This window comes from Cryptotermes secundus, unplaced genomic scaffold, assembly GCF_002891405.2.
Source record: "Cryptotermes secundus unplaced genomic scaffold, Csec_1.0 scaffold263, whole genome shotgun sequence".
In the NCBI taxonomy this organism is placed as follows: domain Eukaryota; kingdom Metazoa; phylum Arthropoda; class Insecta; order Blattodea; family Kalotermitidae; genus Cryptotermes; species Cryptotermes secundus.
The window spans coordinates 1,339,133-1,362,872 of record NW_019738352.1 but is presented as its reverse complement, the minus strand read 5'-3'; the positions used below and the strand labels follow the sequence as shown (position 1 = coordinate 1,362,872).

At 40.9% G+C, this 23,740-nt stretch overlaps 1 protein-coding gene across 3 annotated transcripts in view; it reads right to left on the bottom strand.

Moving 5' to 3' along the window:
- LOC111870759 (lachesin) overlaps positions 1-23,740 on the bottom strand; it is a 490,504-nt gene that overhangs the window by 24,930 nt on the left and 441,834 nt on the right. For all 3 annotated transcript variants that reach the window (XM_023863276.2, XM_023863277.2, XM_033753995.1), the window contains one exon: positions 20,099-20,218. In XM_023863276.2, the coding sequence (XP_023719044.1) occupies positions 20,099-20,218 (120 nt within the window). The remainder of the gene's footprint in view (positions 1-20,098; positions 20,219-23,740) is intronic.

Sequence of the window (23,740 nt, the reverse complement as noted above, 5' to 3'; positions counted from 1 at the left end):
AACTGATCACAATGGTCTTATTTGCTCAGAACCAGAGACTACGGGTAATTACAGCGCTGTCTCAGTTCTACACTCTTTATAGTTCACCGTTACACATGCACAAGGTTTCTCAGTCTCTGCTAGTCATATTCTGGCAACGGATTTATAACAGTCTCACTGTCACTTAAAATCACATATGGAGTGGTCTTTTCACAGCCTAACTCCTATAAAAAGATAAACGGATTTATAACAGTCTCACTGTCACTTAAAATCACATATGGAGTGGTCTTTTCACAGCCTAACTCCTATAAAAAGATAAACGGATTTATAACAGTCTCACTGTCACTTAAAATCACATATGGAGTGGCCTCTCCACAGCCTAACTCTTATAAAAAGATAAACATATCTCCATAACAGGACGTAAAGGCCCATATGCTTGTGAGACGTCGAGAATCCCACATTTTCTCTTAACAATCGGCCCACAGATGGCTGTAAGTTTGTCAAACTTAAGCGCCGGACGCCCTTTAATCCCCCAGGAAGATTCCTGGTTCTCATTTCTGTTAGAGGCTGAGTCGACCACAGGGCCATAGTTCGGCTGGAAGGGTTAGGTAAATTGAAAATTTACACATCATGCACCTCATCGGAACTCGAAACCGCGACCTTCCGGCTTGTAACATAGTGCCTCAACGCGAACTCCTTTCTTGCCGTTATTCCGCAACTGCCAATTCCGAAGCCTGGACTCAATCCAGTTCTTCTACTACAGTGCTCATATCCTGGCAGGATGGAGTTTCGAAACTCTACTCTGTTCTATATTGCTGAACACATTTATAACCACTTTGCACGGACCACGCAGAAAATAGCCTGTATTGTTAAGGAGGCCTCTTTATTGATCCGTTGTCTGGCAACGGACGTCTTACTGTTGCGCGTCTGTGTTTTAAGAAATGTGTTTAGCAATTCGTTGCACAGCAACGGGTCTATACGTCACAATACATTATTCAGACATCTAGCGGTGTAGAACACTCACATGAACATGAGCATGTATGCAGTAGACTGTTATGGGGCTGAGTAGGGGGGAGGGTGGTGAGGTGAGGTGAGGTGATAAATGATCTTCCGCATTATGGCACCTGGTAAGTCTCGTAGGTGATTAGCAACATTTCGGAGGAGCCTATTTCAGCCATATTGATTTCTACTCTAAACATGAGCAGCAGTTTCCTCTGAAAGTTTTGGAACCACCTACGAATTTACACGGCGTCACAACTGAGAAGATCACAATCTGCATCTTCACAGACGTAAAAGCTCTTGATAAATTCGATATTTTGACCGCATAAAAACAATCCTTAGTATTCCTTGCGGTGCAGAATTTGGACCCAGAGAGGGTCGTGCGTGGTAGCGAAAATATTGTGATGCATATGAACATTGCTAAGCAACGGCTAGTTAAACACATTCCCGGAGTTATAATATAATATAATATAATATTGCTAGATAACGGGCCAATAAACACGCATTCTTGACCAGCAGAAAATAAGTGTTTTCCTTGGGATATGTGCCGAAGAAATATAATAGAGTCGAATTCTGAAGCTGACAGCTGTATGAGTACAGAAGAGTACAATGAGTACAATAGAGAACAACGGAGAACGAGAATGAAAATGGAGCGTGTCCTAGTGATTTATGAAGTGGGTAGAATAGCAATGGATGTATAGATTGCGATTAAGAGAGGCTGCAAACGAAGGTGTTAATAAATTCAATCATTCAATTCAAACCACGTTATTATTTGTCAGGGAACCATAAACATGTGGTTATATATGCCCTTATCGGGAATCGAAGCCCAGTCGTTACCCGAAATTCTTAATCGTCGTTTCATGTCTCCGGCCATTAAATGAGCTCTTAACTCGGAAAGGTGTTGTTAAGTGGCCGAAAAAATCATTCAGTATACAGAGTATTTCACGACTTTAGGGCATAACTGCAGGAGGTGATTTCCTAGGTCTTTGTGATCAAAGAAGTTCATATAAACATGTGTCCGATTTTGGACGGTTACGGAGTTATGACCGTTTTAAACTCAGAATAGAAGGTAACGATTACTGACAATAAACGGAACAAAATAATAAACCAGCATAATTCATGATACATTTAAAGTATGAATGTAAAGTTAACTTCGTAAAATTACCTTTAATGTGAATTTATTGGTGCTTAAAGCGGATTTTCGAAAATGCCACCGCCGGCCGCAACACAGGCTGTCGCTTGGTTGTGAACCGCCCCGGACATACCAACCCACCCCGCCTTAGGTAGCTCTCAAGTGTCGAGATAACGAGAGCGCTCTGTCTGTAGCTGGCTAAAAATAGCGACCCGCCAGATGACAGACGCGGTTCACACGAGGGCGTGTACGGGAATTAAAAAACAGTCATAACTCCGTAACCGTTCAAAATCGGACACATGTTTATATGAACTTCTTTGATCACAAAGACCTAGGAAATCACCTCCTGCAGTTATGCCCTAAAGTCGTGAAACACCCTGTATAAATGGGAAATATCATCATATTCGCCCTCAAGGTTTTCACTTTTCAAACAATTCCATTCCTCTGTAACACAGAGGAATCCAGCGCAAATTCGGGCGTCCAGTGGATCATATTCCTCTAGGTGTATTGTCCATTAACTGTTACGGACTGCGTTCAGGGTCCATAAATGGAGAAACATAGCCATGTTAAACACAACAGGAGGGTCTTGTTTCATATAAAGACGTTGTTTCATGCTAAGATACTTGTTCCAAAACAAAAAGAAAAACAAGAGGCAGGCAAAATTATGTTAATTTTACACTAAAGACCAGCATGAATACAACACTGAAGTACAAATAATTCCATACGATTCTAAAGTCATTAGCAGAACTTGTGCTCCCTCCCTCGAATTGCAAACTGAAGAACCCATGTCTTAGTGCCAAGAGCTCTTTCTGCGCCAATCAGCCAGCTATTGTCTTGAATCTGAACGAGTCTATTGCCGGGAGCTTAAGAAAGGGAATATTATGGCGACTGTTGTTGAACTCAGGCCAATAATCTGTCACTTGCATGAACACGAGAGAGCATTACCTGACAAACACACGTTGCTAAGCGATTGTGGGTACCTCACCGAGCTTTACAATACAGGACGACAACAGGAGCCACTCCATTAGTGGAACATATCTGTCTGTCTTTCTCTATGTCCTACATACCGCGAATGTCCTCGTACTGCATGGCGTGGTAGCAACGTTCTGGCTCTGAAATTATTACGGAAACATAGTCGTCCGGAAGAGCGCACAGATATACTGTGCTAGCAGTTCTAGAGTTTAATTTATGAGAAACAACAAGTTCTAGAAAGAACTTAAGATACCATATTACACCAAACGATTGGGTCTGTATAACTAAGAGGAATTAACCTTAAGCGTAAAATGCTAAAGTTTCGTATTTTGCCATTATATTTTTCTTATATATGTCATCAAGTAGTTACAGATAGGACCAGAAGATAGCAACAATAAATGGCTCTATATGGCTTAGTCTTCGTTACAAATATTGCAATGATTTAGTAACTCAACCAAACTGTTCATAAAAATGTTGTACAATTTGTTATTAAAAATGATTGAATATTGTTTTACTGCGGTTAGATATTTTTTATCAAGTATCCTTCTGTAAGCAAAACTAGCATATGCACAGAAATTGTTTTATTAATAAATATTTCGCACAACAATTCCCCGTTAAAATTTTAACGGGATATGTATATATAGAGCAAATTGAACTTTTTTCTATATACTTACATAGTCGAATGATATGATGATTTAGTCATAAAATTGGGAAGGATATTAAGGGAGATAATCGTGTTAAGATTTTAGGTATTACAGCAGACTTTTCTAAGTGAAACTTAGAAAAACTTTGAGAAGCCTCCTTGACCGAGACGTTGGGTTTAATGATATAGAATTAAGTAAAGTTTCCCTGTGCTTAACTAATTAAGCACTACGCCATCAAGGCCTATGGCGGAGTGGATGGATAGATCCACATTTTCTTGATCTGGTCACTAGCTGGAGGTGAGTGGTCAGTTACACGACCCGGCCACTTTACCCCAGGGAAAAGAGGTCACAGTACCCATTGAATAGTATGCTGGGTGGGACAAGGAGCCGGTCTGGAAGATGGGGAGAAAACCTTACCGGGACTCGAACTCCGATTACCCTTGGTCGTTCAGCCCGGTGCCAGTCGCTATACCGCCTATGCCATTCCGGCTACTAATGGTGTAGAATTACATACAAACTGAAAAGTGTAAGGATGGGCCATAGTGTCATAGAGCGACATAATAAAATTCAAAACTGATTCATAAATTTGTGACACTTATAAAGAGACGTGAGGGCAAATTAAGGCTGCAGTCCTTATAAAGTATTGGTTCACTAAAATGCCATTAATTGCATTTTTCATTCCATGCGAACTAAATAAAATAAATCATGTACAAAATCGTCCGTTACCGAGCAAGGTTGCTCAAGTGGTAAAGATTCTGATTCGTATCCGAAAGGAGCCCAGTTCGAATCTCTACCAAACTTCGAAGTTTCCTAATCAGGTTATTTCATGTTTCCTTTCGAGGTCAGGACATTACCTTAATTCATACCACGAGCGTTTCCTTGCACGTCTTTCCCAGTTCATTACTCACTATAATGAAATTACTGGATGCTATAATTATAGTCCGAGCTGCTAAGAACACATTAAGTAAACTATAAATAAATGATTAAGGATGCATGCACTAAGATGAAATATATTTCTGCACATTAACGTGACAGCTGTGGAAGGTCAGTATTCAACTATTTTTCTCGGGTTGTTTATTTTGAGAGACCAAGGTCTTCAACAAAACCAACAAACAAATTCCATGGTTTTTAGTCCGCAAGTGAACTATACCAAGAGAGCGATCGCCGCTTTTCGGCGAAGTTAGTGCCAACTTTTGCGGATAGAGGGTGTCGCGTGGTCAGCGCAACGAATCCCAACGGCAGTTAATTTCGGTTTCCTAGACTGGAGCCCCTACTTTTACTACATTCAAGTAGCTCCTCAATTATCCCCACGAGGTTGAGTGGACCCCGTTCAAGACAGAATATTTCCCAAAAAAACGTGGTAGTGCCGGCAGTCGAACACGGACCTCTGGATCTGTAGCCAGGAACTCTGACCACTAGACCACAGAGGCGGTCTATGGTCTCCAACACTGCACTTATAGTCGAAGCATTTCCATGCATGACCTGAGGCAGTACAGGGTAAGACGGAAACATAAAAAGACGACAAAATAAATATGGGACTGATTTGCTAAAGAAAACTGGGAAGGATTTCACTTCTCCGTCTTCTTCCTTTGCAAATAAACTGGCTCCCTTTTCATGAAGAGAGAACCATTCCAACGCTTGCGAAATCTTCTTCGGCTTCTTCCGCTTTTTGGGGAGTTATCGCCCACAAACCGAAAAATTCTATCTTTTCTTATTCTTGGAATATGGCTGTTCCAGTTTTCAATAAGTTTATTGATATAGTCCCGCATTCCTGAATTTCACTTTTTTTTCATAATAGCCTCTTTCCTTCACGATGTTCAATTTTCTTGCCGAGTATTTTCAACGAAATGCTCATTTCTGTAGTCTCTAGGATTTGCCTTAATCTAGAAACGTCTCTTCTGCCTTCCTCCGTCTAGGTTAGGACCAATGGAGTAAGTGTTTTCATAGATTCTTACTTTAGGTTCTGTTCTTAAATATATATTTCGTCATATTTTGTCATTAAGGCACCGAGACGGTATAGCTGCTTTGTGTTTTCTGCTTTGCTTCCCATTGCAAGGCTCAAGCGATTCTTATACAAATTTCTAAGTACATAAACTCATTATCTTTTCAACTAATTTATCTCTACCTCCAGTTTACATCGGAGAAGTTATTCACATGATGATGAGATCCGAATTTTACTGATCAGTATTTTCATATCATATTTCTGAGCGCTAAGCACAAACTGATCTGTAATTAGCGCTGTTTCATCTGCGTTCCGTATTATATTTGTTTCCCTATTTCCCATTCTATATGTTTTCTTATTCTTACTCTTTTATAATTTCGCTAATTACAAGGACTTCTCTGTGGTCTAAAAATATTCCCTTGGACACACTGAAAATGCACTACAAACCAAAATTACAACACATGGCCTATCTAAGACTGAACTTCCTCTGTCCTATATGATATAACTGAAATTCATGTTGTGCTCATTAGCGCTTTTGCTTTCCAAAGGTAAAAGACAGGGAAAGGGATAAACACGTTTGTACGGCATTACGCTAAAGCGCGTGGATCACGCACGCCACAGTTTCTTTTCGTGAAGATATAATCCCGAAGATTGGATTATATTGGCTTGGATGTGTTGTGTATATTAGAAAAAGAAGAAAAAACTCCCTGGAAAAGAACTTTTGGAATATAACAGTCCCTGGCCTTTTAAAAGTATTCCCGTATTTTACGAAACATCAAAATTCATCGAGTATAAAAAAAATCGAAATTGAAAAATATTCTAAGTTTGCTGAATACAATATATATCAGTTCTTCTCAACCCGCGTTACCTCTGCCCCTAGGGGTTCCAAAGCGGCTTGTCAGGGGTAACACAAATCTCAATTATCAGGTATCCTATTTAAAATTTTCTCTGGGTGCTAGTTTCTTAATAAACATGCAAAAAATTACATTTATGACACTAAACGTGACCATTATTTGTATTTTAAGAGCACCAGATTGAATTTTGCATTTGCTAAGTTTCTTACTACTTGGTATCAGTTGTTTTAATCCTGCAAGTGGTACAAAGCACAAAAATTTTGGGAACCGTTGGTATACTCCATAATATTTATTTCTTTAAGGTGTATCTTAAAACTGTCCCCTCTGACTAAAGCTGTGAACGTGCATATATTGAGAGCCGGGATAGCGCAGTCGGTATAGCGACTGGCTACGGGCTGAACGAAAGAGGGTTCGGAGTTCGAGTTCCGATGGAGGTAAGAATTTTCATTTCCCCATATCGTCCAGACCGACTCTGGGACCCACCCAACCTCCTATCCAATTGGTACCGGGGGATTTTTTCAAGGGGTGAAGCGGCGGGGGCGTGAAGCTGACCAATCACCTCCAGCTAGTGCCGCGGTCAAGAAGACGTGGGTCTACAGTGACAAATTTACCTTTTACTTGCATGCCACATGCTCCTCGATTTCATGACATGAATAATATTTAATGAAGAAGTGGAGAGAAGAATTTTTAAGGCATCCCATAGAAGACATTGACTCCGATGAATAAGAACGTGGGAAGACAATGACGTAACCGATCACAGGGAATGAGAGATATGGGATCGTGTCAGGCGCAGCGTTTCCTGGCTCTCTTGTTAACTCTGCGGATTCAGAATTCCTTACATAATTAAATAAAGCATGAAACAGAAGCGAATGTTAGCGCTGAGCAATGCTGCACTGGTAACATCAATCATGACAGACGCTGTTAACATTAAACATCCGAAACACAGTGAAAATTAAATTCGAATGACTTGGATTGGAATTTGACGCAACGAATTTGCTGAGGTTTTTAGTACAAATGAGTCGCACTTCTGATGCCAATATTGATCGAAACACTTAATTACGCTGAGAACTAGTTTTGCGGAAGTGATCATGCAAACTACCCTAATTAGAGTATGAGGCTTAATCTCTTTTTAAACATAATCAATGCGGTCAGGGGTACGGTAGCATCCGGGTGTTTAAATCTCGCTGAAGCGTCGGCATCAATGTTCAGGCCAATAACAGGAGCAGCGGAGGCGCCACAAAACGTTAATCAATCAAGTGCGAGTGTGGCGAGGAAGGGGAACTCCCAAATTAATTCGGAGCAATTCTTGTGAATCCAGTGTCGGTAATAGGGTGCGTCTGAGCTCTGAGAGTCTGGAATCGCGGGTTCAAACACCTTCCGTATATGGTGCTATCCAAATTTCACGTTCTCCCTTGTAATGGTTCTATTGCTGATCCTTCATCCAAAATGTTAATTTTTCTTGTAAGACTTAATGGTCTTACAATGGTGACTATGGAAGTTATTGTCTTCTGGGTTAAGGGGCCGTCAAGTGTGGAGAAAATTATCGGCTCTCTCTTTAATGCACACGAAGGTCGCACATTCCTTCGAAAAGTCTACGTTATATACCAGGCTACATGGCGTTAGTCCCAGAAGACAGTAACGTCCTACTTTAAGTTTTTTGCTTGTACCTTAATTTATTTTGTAACGTTTTCAAACTGTGTACAATGTAAAAGATGGGATAAGATTATTACTGCAAATGAATATTTTGAAATTGTCAATAAAAATGTAAATGCATAAAAAAGAAGAACATGAAGCTACACTCTTTTAAATAGGCAACTGGATTCGAATCCGTGACTTCAAGAATAGGGTTACAAGTAAACCTAGTAATCACAGACTGCGAACATCTGTTTCCTTAAAAAGAATCCTGAGAAACTCAGCGCAAAGGTCACGTGTCAAATGTACGTGTATCTGTAGCGCATAGGACATGTGGAGTCGAATTCGAGGTCGACTGTGGATAACGAATCGAAAAGAATGTGGAAAGAAGCGGCCATAGTCGATTTTAATGTATTATTCCATCATTTGTCTCGAGAGACTAATGTAAATATCGAAAAACCTCAAGATAAACAGTATTCTACCCGACATCCAAATAGACACTTCCCAGGCTTATAAGCAAGAATGACGATTCTTATCCACGCTTCAGTTATTGATGCGTAGCAACGACCACAAACATGGCAGTAGGGTGACGTGTTAAATTCATGTCTAATAAGTGTAAAGTTATGGAACTTGTACCAAGGAAAGAACATGTTAGTTATTCTTCTCGGAGAGCATGTTCCTTCGTGGTTTTGTATTCCCGCAATTGACAACTCAACGCGGAGTCGACTGCAAACTGAGTAGCCATCGGGTCCAAGCAAATAAAGCTTCGAAGACTAATTCTTCAGACCATATTTGGTTACTACGAGTACACGTACTGCAGACTTCATAATACACTCTGAATTTTGATCACAGGATGTATTCACGGATTTCGTTTCATTCGCAGAAAACACTGCGTTTATATCCTTAAACAAGACTAATCATTTCGTTTTGTAATGGGGATGCTGTATCCTTCCCGAGACTTGAAATCCGAACTCAACTTCTTATGCATTTTGCACAGTCATAGAACTTCCCATTGCCTATCTTTCCAAATCCCCTTGAACAAAGAACAATAGGGCACTGCCTAAAAAATCAGAGCAGAAATGTTTCTCAGTATTGCTGACTTTTTGGACTTTGTCTATCGTCTGAGATTCTAAAAAATAAAAGAACACAACGTTTCGGAAACGGATGCGTTTCTATCCTCAGGTGAGGGGTGGGAGACATCCACTCTGTTCGGTCCGCTAAAAGGAGACAACCTCAATCACTGGATACTCTATAGCACTATAGCTGCAGCTATATAGAAATCAGAAATCAGGCTTTGTATATGGGAGATAACAGGAAAATGTGCAATCAAAATTGTGATAAAGCAAGCACATACATAAAAATAAGACAGAAAGGGAGGAAGAAATTTGAAGCAACAAAGCGAGCCAACAAACGAATTCCATGAAAACCTATGCATATTATTACTTTGATAATTTCATGCTGTAAAACCATTTTTTGCCTACCGCTTGCGCCATTTGTGGAGTAACTGACCCCAAGGACACCATCGTCAGGACCCTTTAGAATACATCAGAAAATCTTCTACGTGATTCCCTTCATAATAAATGCAATATTACTCGCTATCCATATAATCACTTTCTATTCAATATCTTTGTCTTTGTGTCTCTTTCTCGGCCTCCAAAACGTATTAAAAATAATTGTAGAAATTCTTAAAAAGACGCTTTGAGAAAGCACTTGGCGCTCGTCGAAGTTTGTATCATGCGTTACCCATCGAGTCTACTGTTTAGTGGCAGCGTCCCCTGTAATTACTCGTAATCTGTGCTGATTAGTGCTTGCTACTACATAACTAATGTCTTACACACTTCATAGCCTTTCTGGAGATGGTAGGAGTCATTCGGACTAATACTGAAATGATTACCTTACGATTTATTTGTAGCCAACTCTACGGAACAGGGTAGTTCTTGAAAAGCTAATACGTAGTTACACTACAAGCAAAGAAACTCTCATTTCCTTAACACGAAAGTTCTTCACCGTCCTCATAAGAGCTCGCTCTTAGACCCTAATCTGAGGCAGTTCCTGTCCATACCCTCTTGTCATGTTTAAGAAATATTATACTATTATTTACTTACGTTCGTCTGTTTTTAATAATTAATTAGTTTTTTCCGGTCTGAGACGTGTACGATCTTAGGCATCTCAATCAGTGGGACTGCTAGCTCGAATTATACTCGTAATATGTAAGTAAGTTGAGGATTTTCTGTTTTATAATCTCTTATGTTGGTACAAATCTTGCGATGGCTTGATTTTTACCAAATTTCTAGGATTCGTAATTTTAGAACTTATTCTGATCAGAAAGTGATTACAGGTCTGTGCCAGCTGAAGAAAAACATTCAATACACTTCCTCTTTCTAACGATCTCTTGTTAATTGCCAACGCTAATCACCACAAGTACCAAAGATATATCATACTCTTTTTATTGCTAGTGGGGTGGGACTAAGTTCCTTGTACTGCGGCCACTTCTGGCCTATTGTGCCAGCCCCAGATGATAGGTGAGGGTGATTGTGGAGCAATTGGTGGAATGAAGATTGGTAGGGAAAACCGAAGTACTTGGAGAAAACCTGCCCCAACGCCACTTTGTCCACCACAAATCGCACTTGACCAGACTCGGGATCGAACCCGGGCAGCCGCGGTGGGAAGCCAGCACTAACCGCTTGAGCTATGGCGCGGCCCTTACACCACACTTAATACACAACTTATCCTATGCCTTTTATACTCTGAACGCTACGGTAATGACTCGAAGAAAGAGAAAGGCGAAAATATGAAGGAGAAAGTGGTTAAGAGGAAGCAAGAAATGGAAAATCAGAGAAGAGAAAGGAGGAAAATATGGGAGAGTGAGGGGCAGAAGAAGAATAAAGGAGGAGAAACACTAGAAAACGGTGCTATGTGAAGAAAAAGGACAATGAGAAGAGGAAATATAAATAGAGAAAGGAATGCAAACGCAGAAGATAAAAGGAAGAAGAGGAGGATCAGGAGAAATGAATGGAGAAGAGGAAATTGAAAAATGAGAAGTTGGAATAAAACGGTATATGAGGAAAAGAAATAGGAAAGGAAGGAAGATTAAGAGCGTAATTAGAAGTTATGAGAAGACAAGAAGCGGAAGAAGATGAAGATGAAGTAGGGGGTAATTAAACAAAATCGTTGTTTTCTTACGTCTTCTCTATATCTGATGACTTGATTCATAAAGGGCTAAAGGAATCTCTCATTTCAGTTTGCTGCTGGAGAGATCCACTGTAACCATGATTTTTTCTGAAGAATTCCGGAGAGAAGTGAGGTCACATATTACGGGAGAACAATTCCTTCCACGAGAGTATCAAATTTTGTTGGCAGGATATCGAAAACATCAACACAAACGCCCTCTTAACATTTATTTTCCAGAAATTCTGTCTTTTATTAAGCTATTGTTCCATATTTTACGAACCTCTTCAAACTCTGTTTTGTCCTGTCATCGTCGTGTCTTTCACCTCTTTGGCACTGCAATTCGGTTGTTTGTCAACTAAAATGCAATCACTATTATCATCACCCGCGTAACCTCACATAAATCAGTCACTGGATCTTTCAACTAATCAATCAATCCGTCGGAAGTAGATACAAGTTGTCTTTCTTATCAGTCCAAGTACACAGCAAAAGGGTTCATTTCAAAGCCGCAGTGTTTATATAAAGAGGAGCTTTCTGTGTAACTCTGGATGAACAATTCTGTATGCAAATGACACTAATAAAATAATAGCTTTGGATATCAGAATACAATATCAGACGAACTGCACGTACTCAGAGAATCAAGTTCTTGCGTTGGGTTATAGAAAAACTATCAGAGTTTAAATCTGGGGAGAATGCGGGTCTCTTGCAAATGCGTTGCTATGATGCATCGGAATTAAAGTATTTATTGGACGATAAGTAGAATGATAAGGGTAATACGACGTGGAACTTTATTTATTAATGGCTGCTCTACACTCCCCTGCAATATATAATTTCTTCACGTGTATATGAAACTAACCGTACTGTTAAAATGTCAAATTACATTCAAGCAGGGGTAGTAAAACTACTGTGATATAAGTGATTATGCAGAAATAGGAATGAAAATATAAAAAGATTAAATGTAATTCCATAAAAGAAGGTGGACAGTGATGCACCATAGATCACTGAAGGTGATCACTGCAAGAGCCAGCAGCTAGGCCCACGATTTCATGTATGTAAGTATGCATGTTTTGTCAAGTATAGCAGTTAACTATGGACAAGGTTCCGTTTGGTAATTGGATTTATTGACCACTTTTTCCCTTGGCACTACAGCCCCAGTGGGCCTAGGCCTACCTCCATTAACTGTCCGTTCACTTCGGTTTTTCTAGATCTTACACATACGGTAGGACTCCTTGGGCGAGTGATCAACTGGTCGCAAGGCCTCTACCTGTAGACAAACACAGAAACACGCACACAAACATCCATGCCCTGAGTGGGATTCGAATGGATTGGAATTGGAATGCAACAGTGAGAAGATGTTATTTATTTAGGGTTTTTTAAGGACTCCATGATTAGCTCACAGAGAACAGTGTGAAATAGCAGGACCATCAGTGAACCCGGAATTGGGGTACATATGGAGGGAAAGGATCCTGACCTTATATGAGGTCCTATCCCGACGCTTGCATGGGGGGGACCGAGAAAGAAGAGTTGGTGCCCAAGCTGAGATTCGAACCTCGCACCTCCCGAACAGCAGACACAGTAGTTACCGCTGAGCCGGCTAGTGAAGGACCGACAACTTGAACAACATGTGTACAATTAATTATTTCAACCGAGATAGCGCAGTCGGTATAGCTACTGGCTGGACGACTGAGGGTTCGGAGTTCGAGTACCGGTTGAGTAAAAAATTCTCTTTATTCCACGTCGTCCAGACCGGCTCTGGGGCCCACCCAGCCTCCTATCCAATGGATACTGGAGGATCTTCTCTCGGGTAAAGCAGCCGGGACTTGAAGCTGACCACTCACCTCTAACTAGTGCTGAGGTGAAGAAAATGTGGATCTATACATCCACTCCCTCATACACCTTCATGGCGCAGTGATTAATTAGTTAAACACAGGGAGAACTTTACCTTTTTACCGGTTACTACTTAAGTCTGATGACCGCTTAAGAAATAACAGAGGGCAGAACATTTAGATCTGAGCTATAACTGTAGTTACTTGACGCCGGTTGTCTTCAATTCGCTTTGGCTAATAATTTCTTTCTGGAAGCCTGGTATGCTAGAGATTATGTTATTGATTTTCTTAATTTAAGTGAGTTGGCTATTTGTGGTTTAAAATACCTCGTCTAGGAATTACCTCAGACTTTAAACAAATCGGAAACTTCGTTGTGTTGTTGAGGCCATACACCCAACCGTGTTATCTCGGTCATTGATCGGATGACGTGTAACCAAGCCGTCAATATATCCGAAGCATCCTTGATAAGATATGAGACTCAAGACCACGCCCGACCAAAAGTGCAAAGAACCTAGGAAAGGCAGCCACTGTGTGTGCAACCTACTTGCAGTACATTTACCATCATCTCGTAAATTAGACAGGAATATCACCAGCAACTGAAGAAAGTATTTTAATTTTCAAAGGCAAAGAGCTTCATAACTGAAACGCCTGATTAATATTTTGCCCGGGATATGTAGCACAAAGCAGAAAAATGAGAAATACACACAGAATTTTAATCTGTACATCTGAACAGAAGGCAGTACTTGGTGTAGGTAAAATAAAAAAAATTAATCCGAAATAAACCGGATGCTCAGATATGGACTGGCTTTATAAAGCTGAGGACAGGGTCACGGTGCGAGCGCTTTGTGAACACGGTCATGAACTTTCAGATTCTATAGGAAAAGGTAATTTTTTACCAGGTAAAGGACTATGAGCTTGTGAATGATTTTGCTATATGGAATTAGTCAGTTAGTTAGTCAGACTGACATAATATTTCAAGACGAAGTCAAGAAGGACTAAATTGAATATTACATCATTCTTCAAATTATTTGAAATGAGCATTTTACAGAGCTTTCCATTGAGCTGTTCAGAGCGTGTTGAACTCTCATGGAAATGTTAGTTCAAATGGCTTTCGAAGGTAACTAGTACAGCTCTTCTCATAATAAAAGGACAGTTACCATTTATAAAATATAAATACAAGCCTTTACGAATTCAATAGCACTCAGCCAAGTGTAGAATACTGATTCGCTTGAAGTACTTAGTGCAGAATATTTTATGGCTAGGGGTGGGTTTGCTTTGATTATGAACGCACACTATAGTGGTCAGAACTGACAGAATTAGTGTTACATTCCAACTATTCTTCACTATGAAGAGACTTATATTATGGGATGTGACACCGTGTAATCTTTCAGATGTTTCGCTTGTAAGATGTGAGATAAGAGGAATGCGAACTGTTTTAATGGGAAAATTGAAGAGAAGAGACATTATTTTAAGCCAGCTAAATCCAATATATCTTAAAAGTTTATGATCCATTTGAATATTATCTTCTCATCTGTGCATTGGTTTAGAAAGATTTTTAGGGTTTCCTCCTAAAATTATCTTTGGATCTGTAGTATTTTTTTAGAATTTTTGTCAGATTGAAGTAATAGGCAATCATGTGGTGAGTTAATGACGCGGAAAACTTTAGATCATCAGCAAACAATAAAATTTACAAATTAATAAAAATAACAGTTACAATGCTTAAAAATAATAATAACAGTAGATAGATAGATAGATAGATCGATAGATAGATAGATAGATAGATAGATAGATAGATAGATAGATAGATAGATAGATAGATAGATAGAGAAGACGGAGATATGATGATGCAGCCTTTTTAATGAATAACCTGTGGTGTTAGCCGAGAAAACTGCGTGTAGGCCTGTGGCACATGAATCAATAAGATGATGGCGGATGGTGGAAAGTAAACGTCCCTTCATAATCACTTGAAGCAGTTTCACGGCACTCAGCCACGCAGCCAGATATAAAGAGCCCTTACGCAAACACACTTATGATCCCGCTATTAACCACTATGAACGCGATAATGCAAATTAGAGGTCTCAGGGCTTGGGATAAAAACTAACAATAGAGTTTGAAGGAATGAAATAAATCTAGCACAGCAGTTTTCAACCAAAATTCTGCCATGTTATCATTCAGTTCCAAATAAATTCGATGACCAGCTAACAGAGCTGGAGAACAAGGCTACATCTACGTATAGTTCTTGCAGCTGTTTACTGAGCTCATAGCGATGCATTATAATGCCATTCGCATTAAATCCTTTTAACTAAGTTAATTAAGCTCTAAATTTCGTCCCGCTTATAACCCCTTGGCATGTACCGCGTAGAAAACAAAGCTATTATATTGTTGTAATTCAACTGTTGCTGCGGAGACGTGTTTACGGAGCCGTTGCGTAGCAACGACCGCATGGCGGACCACAGAAGACACCGATTCCAACAGTTCCTCTGTTATTGCGTGCTGATTATTTGCCGTGTGAACCTGTTTGTTAGCGTTCTCTACCTACCAACGGGTCCATATGCTACAATATACATATTACATTACTTCAGATACTGCCTTTTTATCCCTGTGGAGACGGGTTCGAATACCTCCACCATAGTCTTGCGAGTCGTAGGAGGCGATGAAAAGGGAACCTCGTGCCTTGGGGGTATAACTGGGGCATATAAATGTGGGGACCATGCCCTCCAGGTTGGCGGAGTCTCGATTCTGAGGCAGTAAAATGTCATCGTGAGCCCCGCGGGACTGGGATCTGAGTGACTGGGCTGGCAAGGGCCAGCAACAATTGTAAACGACAGACTAAGTCTCTCGTCAGAGATGATGTTACATAAGGACTACGACCCCTAGTGCTTAGTTAAAAAAAAGTACTGGTCGTGAGTCTCAAGGGGCTTGTCGCCAAGAGGAACTGACTGGCTATAAACCGCTAGTCGTAAAGTAATTCTGACTCTGACTTAGACTTTTAGGTTCCCATGGTGTTTAATTAGTTATGTTAATTGTTCTCGCGTTGTTACTCTGTGTGAATGTTGGCAATTTTGCCTGCGTTTTGGTGGTATGTGTTGCGTTCGTCTTCAGAAAAGAAGTAAAACTTCCACCATGAATTAAGAAGTATCTACTCGTACTTCCAAAAAATCGGCAACATTTACATGGTGTAACAACCCAGTGACAGAATTATATACGAGTACATATCTCGGTTCAGTTTACTACTTAGGCGTTTCATACAGTTGGACTTTCAGGCGTCACAATAGGATAGAATAAGCCACTTCACTTTATCTGCTCTATGCTATAATAACACGCTTTGAATGGAACTCTTTATTTAATCACTTCGTACACCCACACTAATTCTTGCCATGTCACTGTCCACTGATACGAGAAAAGGAAGTAGTAATTAAATATTTTGTGACTGTGCAACTTGGATTGTAATTGGCCGACGGGAGACGATGAAGTTTAGTTTACAGAGGCAACACACGTGTAGAGGAAGTGGATGATACAACGGACTGGTGTGACGTATGCTGATGAAGGTGGAAACGAGAACATACATGTTGTGAATAAATTATTAACCTAAATAATGTTTTTCTAATGAAAGGGAAAATTCGTGTTTAGAGAAGAGGCAAATGGCAAAGCTGGGGAGATGTACTCTATGAAGCTTGACATTGGGATGGTCAAGAATGCGTCCACTGTACATTAGCAAGGGTGGTCATGAAGAGATGAACTGAAACACCGAAAAATTAATTATTCCAGCTTTTTCAGATTAAAGAATTGAACACGACTGAAAATTAAATAGAGCGAGACAGAAGAGGCATACAGTAACGTGTTCTGGATAGGACAAAAACAAAAATAATGCTTTGGTATGGACACACAGTAAGAAATGCAAAAAAAAGACACTAATTGAATTGGCATAGCTAGAAACTGTTAACTAAATGGAGTAATGAGTAAATGTCACCCTCTGATGAAATAACCGCACTGATTTGGATTGTATCATAACTGTTGTGAATAGCATTTGTCACCAGAACTTTATTCCAGTGGTTATGACTTCCGTTTCCATTATATCATTTACTAAGATGGATTTTTTCAATTGACCTAAACCTGGAAGTCGCGCTATGGCCCTGGGGCAGACTCAGCCTCTAACAGAAATGAGTATAGGGAATCTTCATGGGGGGTAAAGGGCGGCCGGCGCCTAAGGCTGGAAACCTTACCGCCATCTGTGAGCCGATTGTATAGAAGATGTGGGAGCCTCAACATCTCCCAACCCTATGGGACTTCACAGCCTGTTACAGAGATACCTTTACTTTATTTTCAGTTGTTGATACGACTTTGGGGTGTATGACTATTAGACGGGATTTGGATTGGATGATTGGATTTGTTGACACCTTAAACACCTCATGCGGAACTACAGGCAATTACAGCTCTATCACTTTTTCCACACTTTACAGTTCACTGTTACACATATTAATGTCCCCAGTCTATTACACTCTCAACTAGTCGTTTCCTGGCAACGGATTCATAACAGTCTCACTGTCCCTTATAATCACACATGAAATTTTCTTTGCACAACCTAATTCCTGTCTTGCCATTGTTCCGCCAACTGCGGAGGCTCCCTCAATCTTCTACTGCAATTGTCACCTCCGGAACTCAAATTCTAATTCCAGTCAGAGTTACTTTACGACTGGCGGTTTGCTGCCAGTCAGTTCCTCTTGGAGTCAAGCCCCTTGATACCCAAATATAGATATTTCCCATCTGAACCCTTGAGGTAATAGTCCTTATGTAGCATTCTCTCTGACGAGAAGGCGGGTTTGTCCCTTATTAATATGCTTGGATAAAGTGAAAGTCACATTGCGACTGACGGTCCGTCAGTCAGTCAGTCAGTAAGTCTTGGTGTCGAGCCCCAGATTTATTATTGTTTCACAGTTAAGATCTTTTCTTGTGGGTCGCCTTCTCTGACGAGGTCTTTCGTATATGTTGCTGGTCTCGCTAGCTCAGTCTTTCTCGGGTCCGAGTCCCTTGGGACTCGCTACCATATTTAACTCTCTCAGTTTTAACACTTCCCTTTTCGTCGCCTCCTACGACTCGCAATGCTTGGCCTTTCGTATGATCCTCTTTACATAGACAAGGGGCGGATCCACAGAAAACATCGCTCCTCTGTCGTTGCGGGTTTATTCACTGCTGCAGAGATGTTATTACCGCATTGCTGCCTAGCCATAAGGGCCGCGCGGGTCACAGAGAATGCCGCCTACAACACCTCTTCTACTGTTAGGTGACGTCACAGCGTACATGACGCGTTCCTCTGTTGCGTGTGTACGGGCTGTTACCTAGCAACGGCTGTCCCTCTGCCTCCACAGTTCTTGGTTTGAGCAAATACGCCACATTATTATAGCGGTATTCGGGGACGGCCATTCTCAGCGATTGTTTGTTGCTTTCTCCAGGTCGTCGAAGCAAATTCAAAACTGTTAGAGCGGATGATACTGTCTCCTTCCACATTCATTTCCATTAACTTTTTACCGCTATCGTATCACAGTTCAAACATATGGCGGTGTAGTTCTCAGCCTTTTGCGATTTACGAAAAGGGGAAAAGAGCAGACATATTCTAAGGACAGGTATTCTGTCTGTTTTGCACAGCTCAAACAGCCTTCTGTGCAGTGCAGCGCATTACATTTTCTTTGCTCAACGCAGAGGAAGAGAACGCAGATTATGATGATGTCTGTCCCGTCCGGTTACCCTTCCGTATGTTTCAACTAGAGAACTGAAGGTCAGATATTTATTGAGATCTGACATGCTTGAAATGTCATTAGAAGGGACCGGATTTTTATGCCCTATTAATCCATTAAATATGTATGCATTTATGCATGAAAAGCTTCAGCAATATGCACATAAAGATTTATACCAAATATTAAAATTGATTTTATATTATTTAGGACCAACAAATCAATATTTAAGTTCATTTTATATAATCACTGAATGATTCACTTGCAATAAAAAGCTATACTTAAATAAAAACCATGCAACAATTCATTACAAATTTAAAAAGCCAATGGTACTCACATTTAGCTCTCCGAACTTTCAACTTCTCTTCTGTTGCAGTTCACAATTACTAAATGTTTTAAGTTTTCCATAGTTAGTCGCCTCCTATTGTCGAGTGACGGGTTGTACCCTTCACACTAGACTGAAGTGAGCGGTCAGCTTAGTGCACCCCTCACAGTATCCCCGGCATCAAAGGGAAGGCGGTTGGATGAGTCAAAATCCTGGGTGTGTCTCAGTGAAGAATATAGAAATTTCTAACCCCCATCAGGAATCGAACCCAGATTTTTAAGGTGTCCAGTCCGTAGCTTAGNGAATTGAATTGAATTGAATTAGAGGGGATGGGTTTCCCCATGCACTTAGACCAGTTATTGGTCCATTGTACGTACCCCTTTAATTTCTACTGTCCCCATACCCTACCGGTACTGGTGCGTGCTATCAGCCCCGTTCAGCCAACGAGGTCGGCTGTCGGTACCTGATATTTCCCCCATCTACCAGAGGCGTTGGAAACTACTTGGGCGGGATATTGTTGCCTATTAATTTTGCTCAGAGGTAGATAGGGCATAACTGGCGATTATATTTGCGCGTATTAAACAATTTAAGCGACAGGGAGTTTCCCATATTATCAAGCCGGTATTCAGCAGTAAGAAATGTAGTCGCATAAACAGCTGACTTACTGATTGCTACGTATACAGGAAGTGACAGACAATCGAAATGTTCAACACACAAAACATGCTATGTTTCTGCTTGTAGAGAACTAATGTTTTCATCTGCGTAAAGAAATAATATAATGTATAGATATTCAGCAACCGCTTGGCTGAGCGATACTGATCTATCACATTTAGAAAGTGTCTCTATGTTATAATTCAATTACCAATCATTGTAACCCTTCAAAGACTAATACTTACCGGTGTGTCGAACCCAGTAGTTGATTGATTTGGGTGATGCTTCCACGTAGCATTCGAGGGTGACGTCAGTGTTCAGTGGAGCACCCACCAGCTGGTTTGGCACTTGAATAACCGGATGAACTGAAATCAAACACACGAGTCAATTTCAGCACTATATTCCTTCAAAGTTTTGGCCAAAATATTTTCGGAGATGGGTCACATCATAATCACATTGTCAGGTGTAAGGGCCTAGCCTGACGAATAATTGTGGGTTCTAGATTTGATGACTGGATTTATTGGACGTGTCTGTTACAATTCCAGTTGATGATAACAGTTCACACATTAAACTCCACGTCCATAACGAGCCTCTCACTGTATTTCTTCTGGGCCTCGGACTGGTCTCTTTCCTGCAGGCTCCCACTGTTCAGTACGACTGGAGTCGAGTCGAGTCGAGTCTTATGTTACGACCGACTCTCAGTCGGTCAGTGTGTTTTGGAATAAAGCACCCATCTGGGGCTTACCACCAGATTTTTATTGTCAGACTGTTGCGGGTTTGTTGATGTGGGGCTCTCTTTCTGACGAGACGACGGGTCTTTCATTTACAATTGCTGCTGACCCTCGCCAGCGCAGTCAATCTCGGGTTCGAGTCCCGTAGGACTCGTGACTTCCCTTTTCGTCGCCTCTTATGACTCGCAGAGTTACGGTGGAGGTATTCGACCCCGCCTCCATACGGAAGTACTGCTCAGTATGACTTAATCTCGGACTGAGCTAATTCCATGCGGACCGAATATAGAACACCCAGTCGGACAGTTGATTCCCCTGTTATTCTCTGTTGCCATGAAACATGTGTCAATCTTCGGGAAACTTGTTGATTTATACAAGCGTATTCGTTGCCGCGGAAATGTGCTTCAACTAGCCGTTGTCTAGCAACAGACGTCTCTGTTGTGCTTCTCTGACTGCACAATTCCGGCTTTCAGGCGTCATGTCACATTATTGTTGCAGCACGCTTCTTTATGGCATTTGTTTTAGGGGTATGAAATCTCCCCAAATTAAGTACATGAATTTCACTCTGCATGTAGCAACAATGAGCAAGTAAAATTTTAATAACTAGCCTATGTCTTTCCAATGAGGCCGTTGCATAGCTACTGCTAGATCTAACCTTGTCGGACATGTGGACGCCGTAGGACAGACGAAATGTATACCTTGTACGTTTGAAGGCCCGAAGATGGCAGCACCATCGTCAAGTTAGGCTGCGGAAAAATTGCAAATTCAAAAGGCAAGTTACGAAAGTGTTCGAAATGGATTACAGTTCAGTGACACTGCATATAAATGACAATACGAGAGCTATAATTTCGAATGTCTGAGGAAACTAGCATTAAATTCACACAACGTAGCGTTCATATCTTCTGAGAGGTATATGACCGGAAACGCATCTTAACATCAGCAAAGGTTATGTAATCTAATGTTGAACACAACAATAAATGAAGTCATTCAATTTGTGACTCAAGACCCCTGTAACCTCAGAGCTGTAAATGTGAAACCTCATTCCACTCCCACTGTCGTCCTTGGCACACAGGAAATTTAATTCACACACAATGATGCATCTATGAAGTATTTCGCTTATTGCATGGGGAATAACCCTGTGTGAACCAATCACGTAACGTATTTCATGTGGCTTTGTTTCCTTTTATTATATGTTTTTCGTGGCGCGTTGTTTTGCAATGAAATGAAAATTATACGTGCCACACGGTTCATCGCACTCTCCAAAATATGAGCATGTTTTAATATGCAGAACTTGTTCTTTTTTCTGCACCCTTCCCATACTCTGTCTACGGTGCATTTTCCCAGAAAATTTATGCGGAAACCCAGAGATGATTCTCTGAATCGGTCTCTCTCCGCAAGACGTTAGCCAATAATGAATGAGTTTTTGCAATCACTGAGTTTCCCTTCATAGACTAACTTCATTTTAGCTAAACTTGATGGATATGTGCACATGTGAGAGAAATGAACAAACAGATAAATAAAGGATGAACGAAATATGGAAAGGAGGAAAGGGGAAAGAAAATAAGATGTAAGTAAGGAANACCGGCCAGCTCGACCAAGGTTTTCCGTGGTTTTCCTCGGTACTAGAGCAAATGCTGAGTTGGTACCCAATTCCACGTTGCACTGCATGCCTCACATGCAGCCCTCCCATTGTTAACATCAAAATTTCGCCTTAATATAGCCCTCCCAACGTTAGCAAAAACAAACAAACAAAAATCAGATTATATGCTCTATCTTTACCAGAAGGACAAGCGGGCACTGCCTGGGAACCTTCAAAATCTGAAATATAGTTTCTTCCCCCCCCCGCCCCCAATGTAGTGTCTCTCACTACGACCACCACTTCTTCTCTCTCCCCTCTCTGTGCCGGTCACGGTAGCCGAGCGGTCTAAGGCATGTACTGTCTTCGCTCGCTTGGAAACCGGGATCGTGGGTTCGAATCCCACTCAGGGCATGGATGTTTAGTTTTTGTGTGCGTTTATCTGTGTTCGTGTACATGTAGGCAGTTCACAAAGAGCTGATCACCCGCCCAAGGAGTCCTACCGAATGTGTAAGATCTAGAAAAACCGAAGTGAACGGAAAAGTTCATGGAGTTAGGCCAAGGCCCACTGGGACTGTAGTGCCAAGGAAAAAAAAAAAGGAAAAAAGGAAACAAGGAAGGAATTAGTTAACAGAAGTAGTATACAGACTAGGATATGAAGCTGCGTATACTAGCAGATTTTACTGAGGTTTCGGGGAAACGTGCTGCCTCCATCTTCAGAAGGAAATAATATGGAGCCGCGTTACAGAAGTCAGTAATCTTCATGCAGTCCTCATGAGAACCGCAAGTCTCACACAATTATGAAGAGTAGGCACGGGGTGACAATGTAAAAAGGAAATTATATTAATGCTCATGAAACTAGGCTCAGTGGTTCTCAGCTTCTTACATGTGTACAGACACACGGAAAGACAGCTTAGATCAGGCTAGGAGCCGCACTTTACAAATTCATTGCAAAAGTGCAAGAAAACAGAAAAATACAAAAGAAACAAAATAGATTTTTGGGATACTATGGAGTGCAATCCGTTTAAAGTAAACCGATGTTTAGGAGGACATGTCGCCTCCATCTTCAGGGTCGTAGAATAAGCACAGCAACAAACTAACACGAAACAGATTGCAAGCCAATGTTTCATGGTGTTTTCTATTTTGCTTTTTCCCGATCATGAAGATGGAAGGATGTTCCTCCGAAACATCTGTTACTTTCAAAGCACAAATCGGGTGAGATAATCTTAATGGAGGTGTGTCTCTATGTCCTGAAAGTCTAGAGCAATGTCTGGAACAATTAAACTGCATGTGGCCAGGGATCACGCCTCGGCCTCAAGTTCACTTTCGAATAATTACCAGAACCCTGGGATGGGCAGACCATAAGTTCCAATCTCACACGATCGCATGGTTAACCAAATGATCAAGCGGTCTGGGCTGTTTGCAAGGAATCAAAATTGCATGGTACTTTTTATCGAGGTGGTACATATTTGTGGAGATCATTCAATAGTATGGGGTCCGAATATACAGTGCGCCAACTACAGGCACTACAAGTGTAACGTGGGATTTTACAAGTAGATTAAGATACATTCTTGCATCTTTAA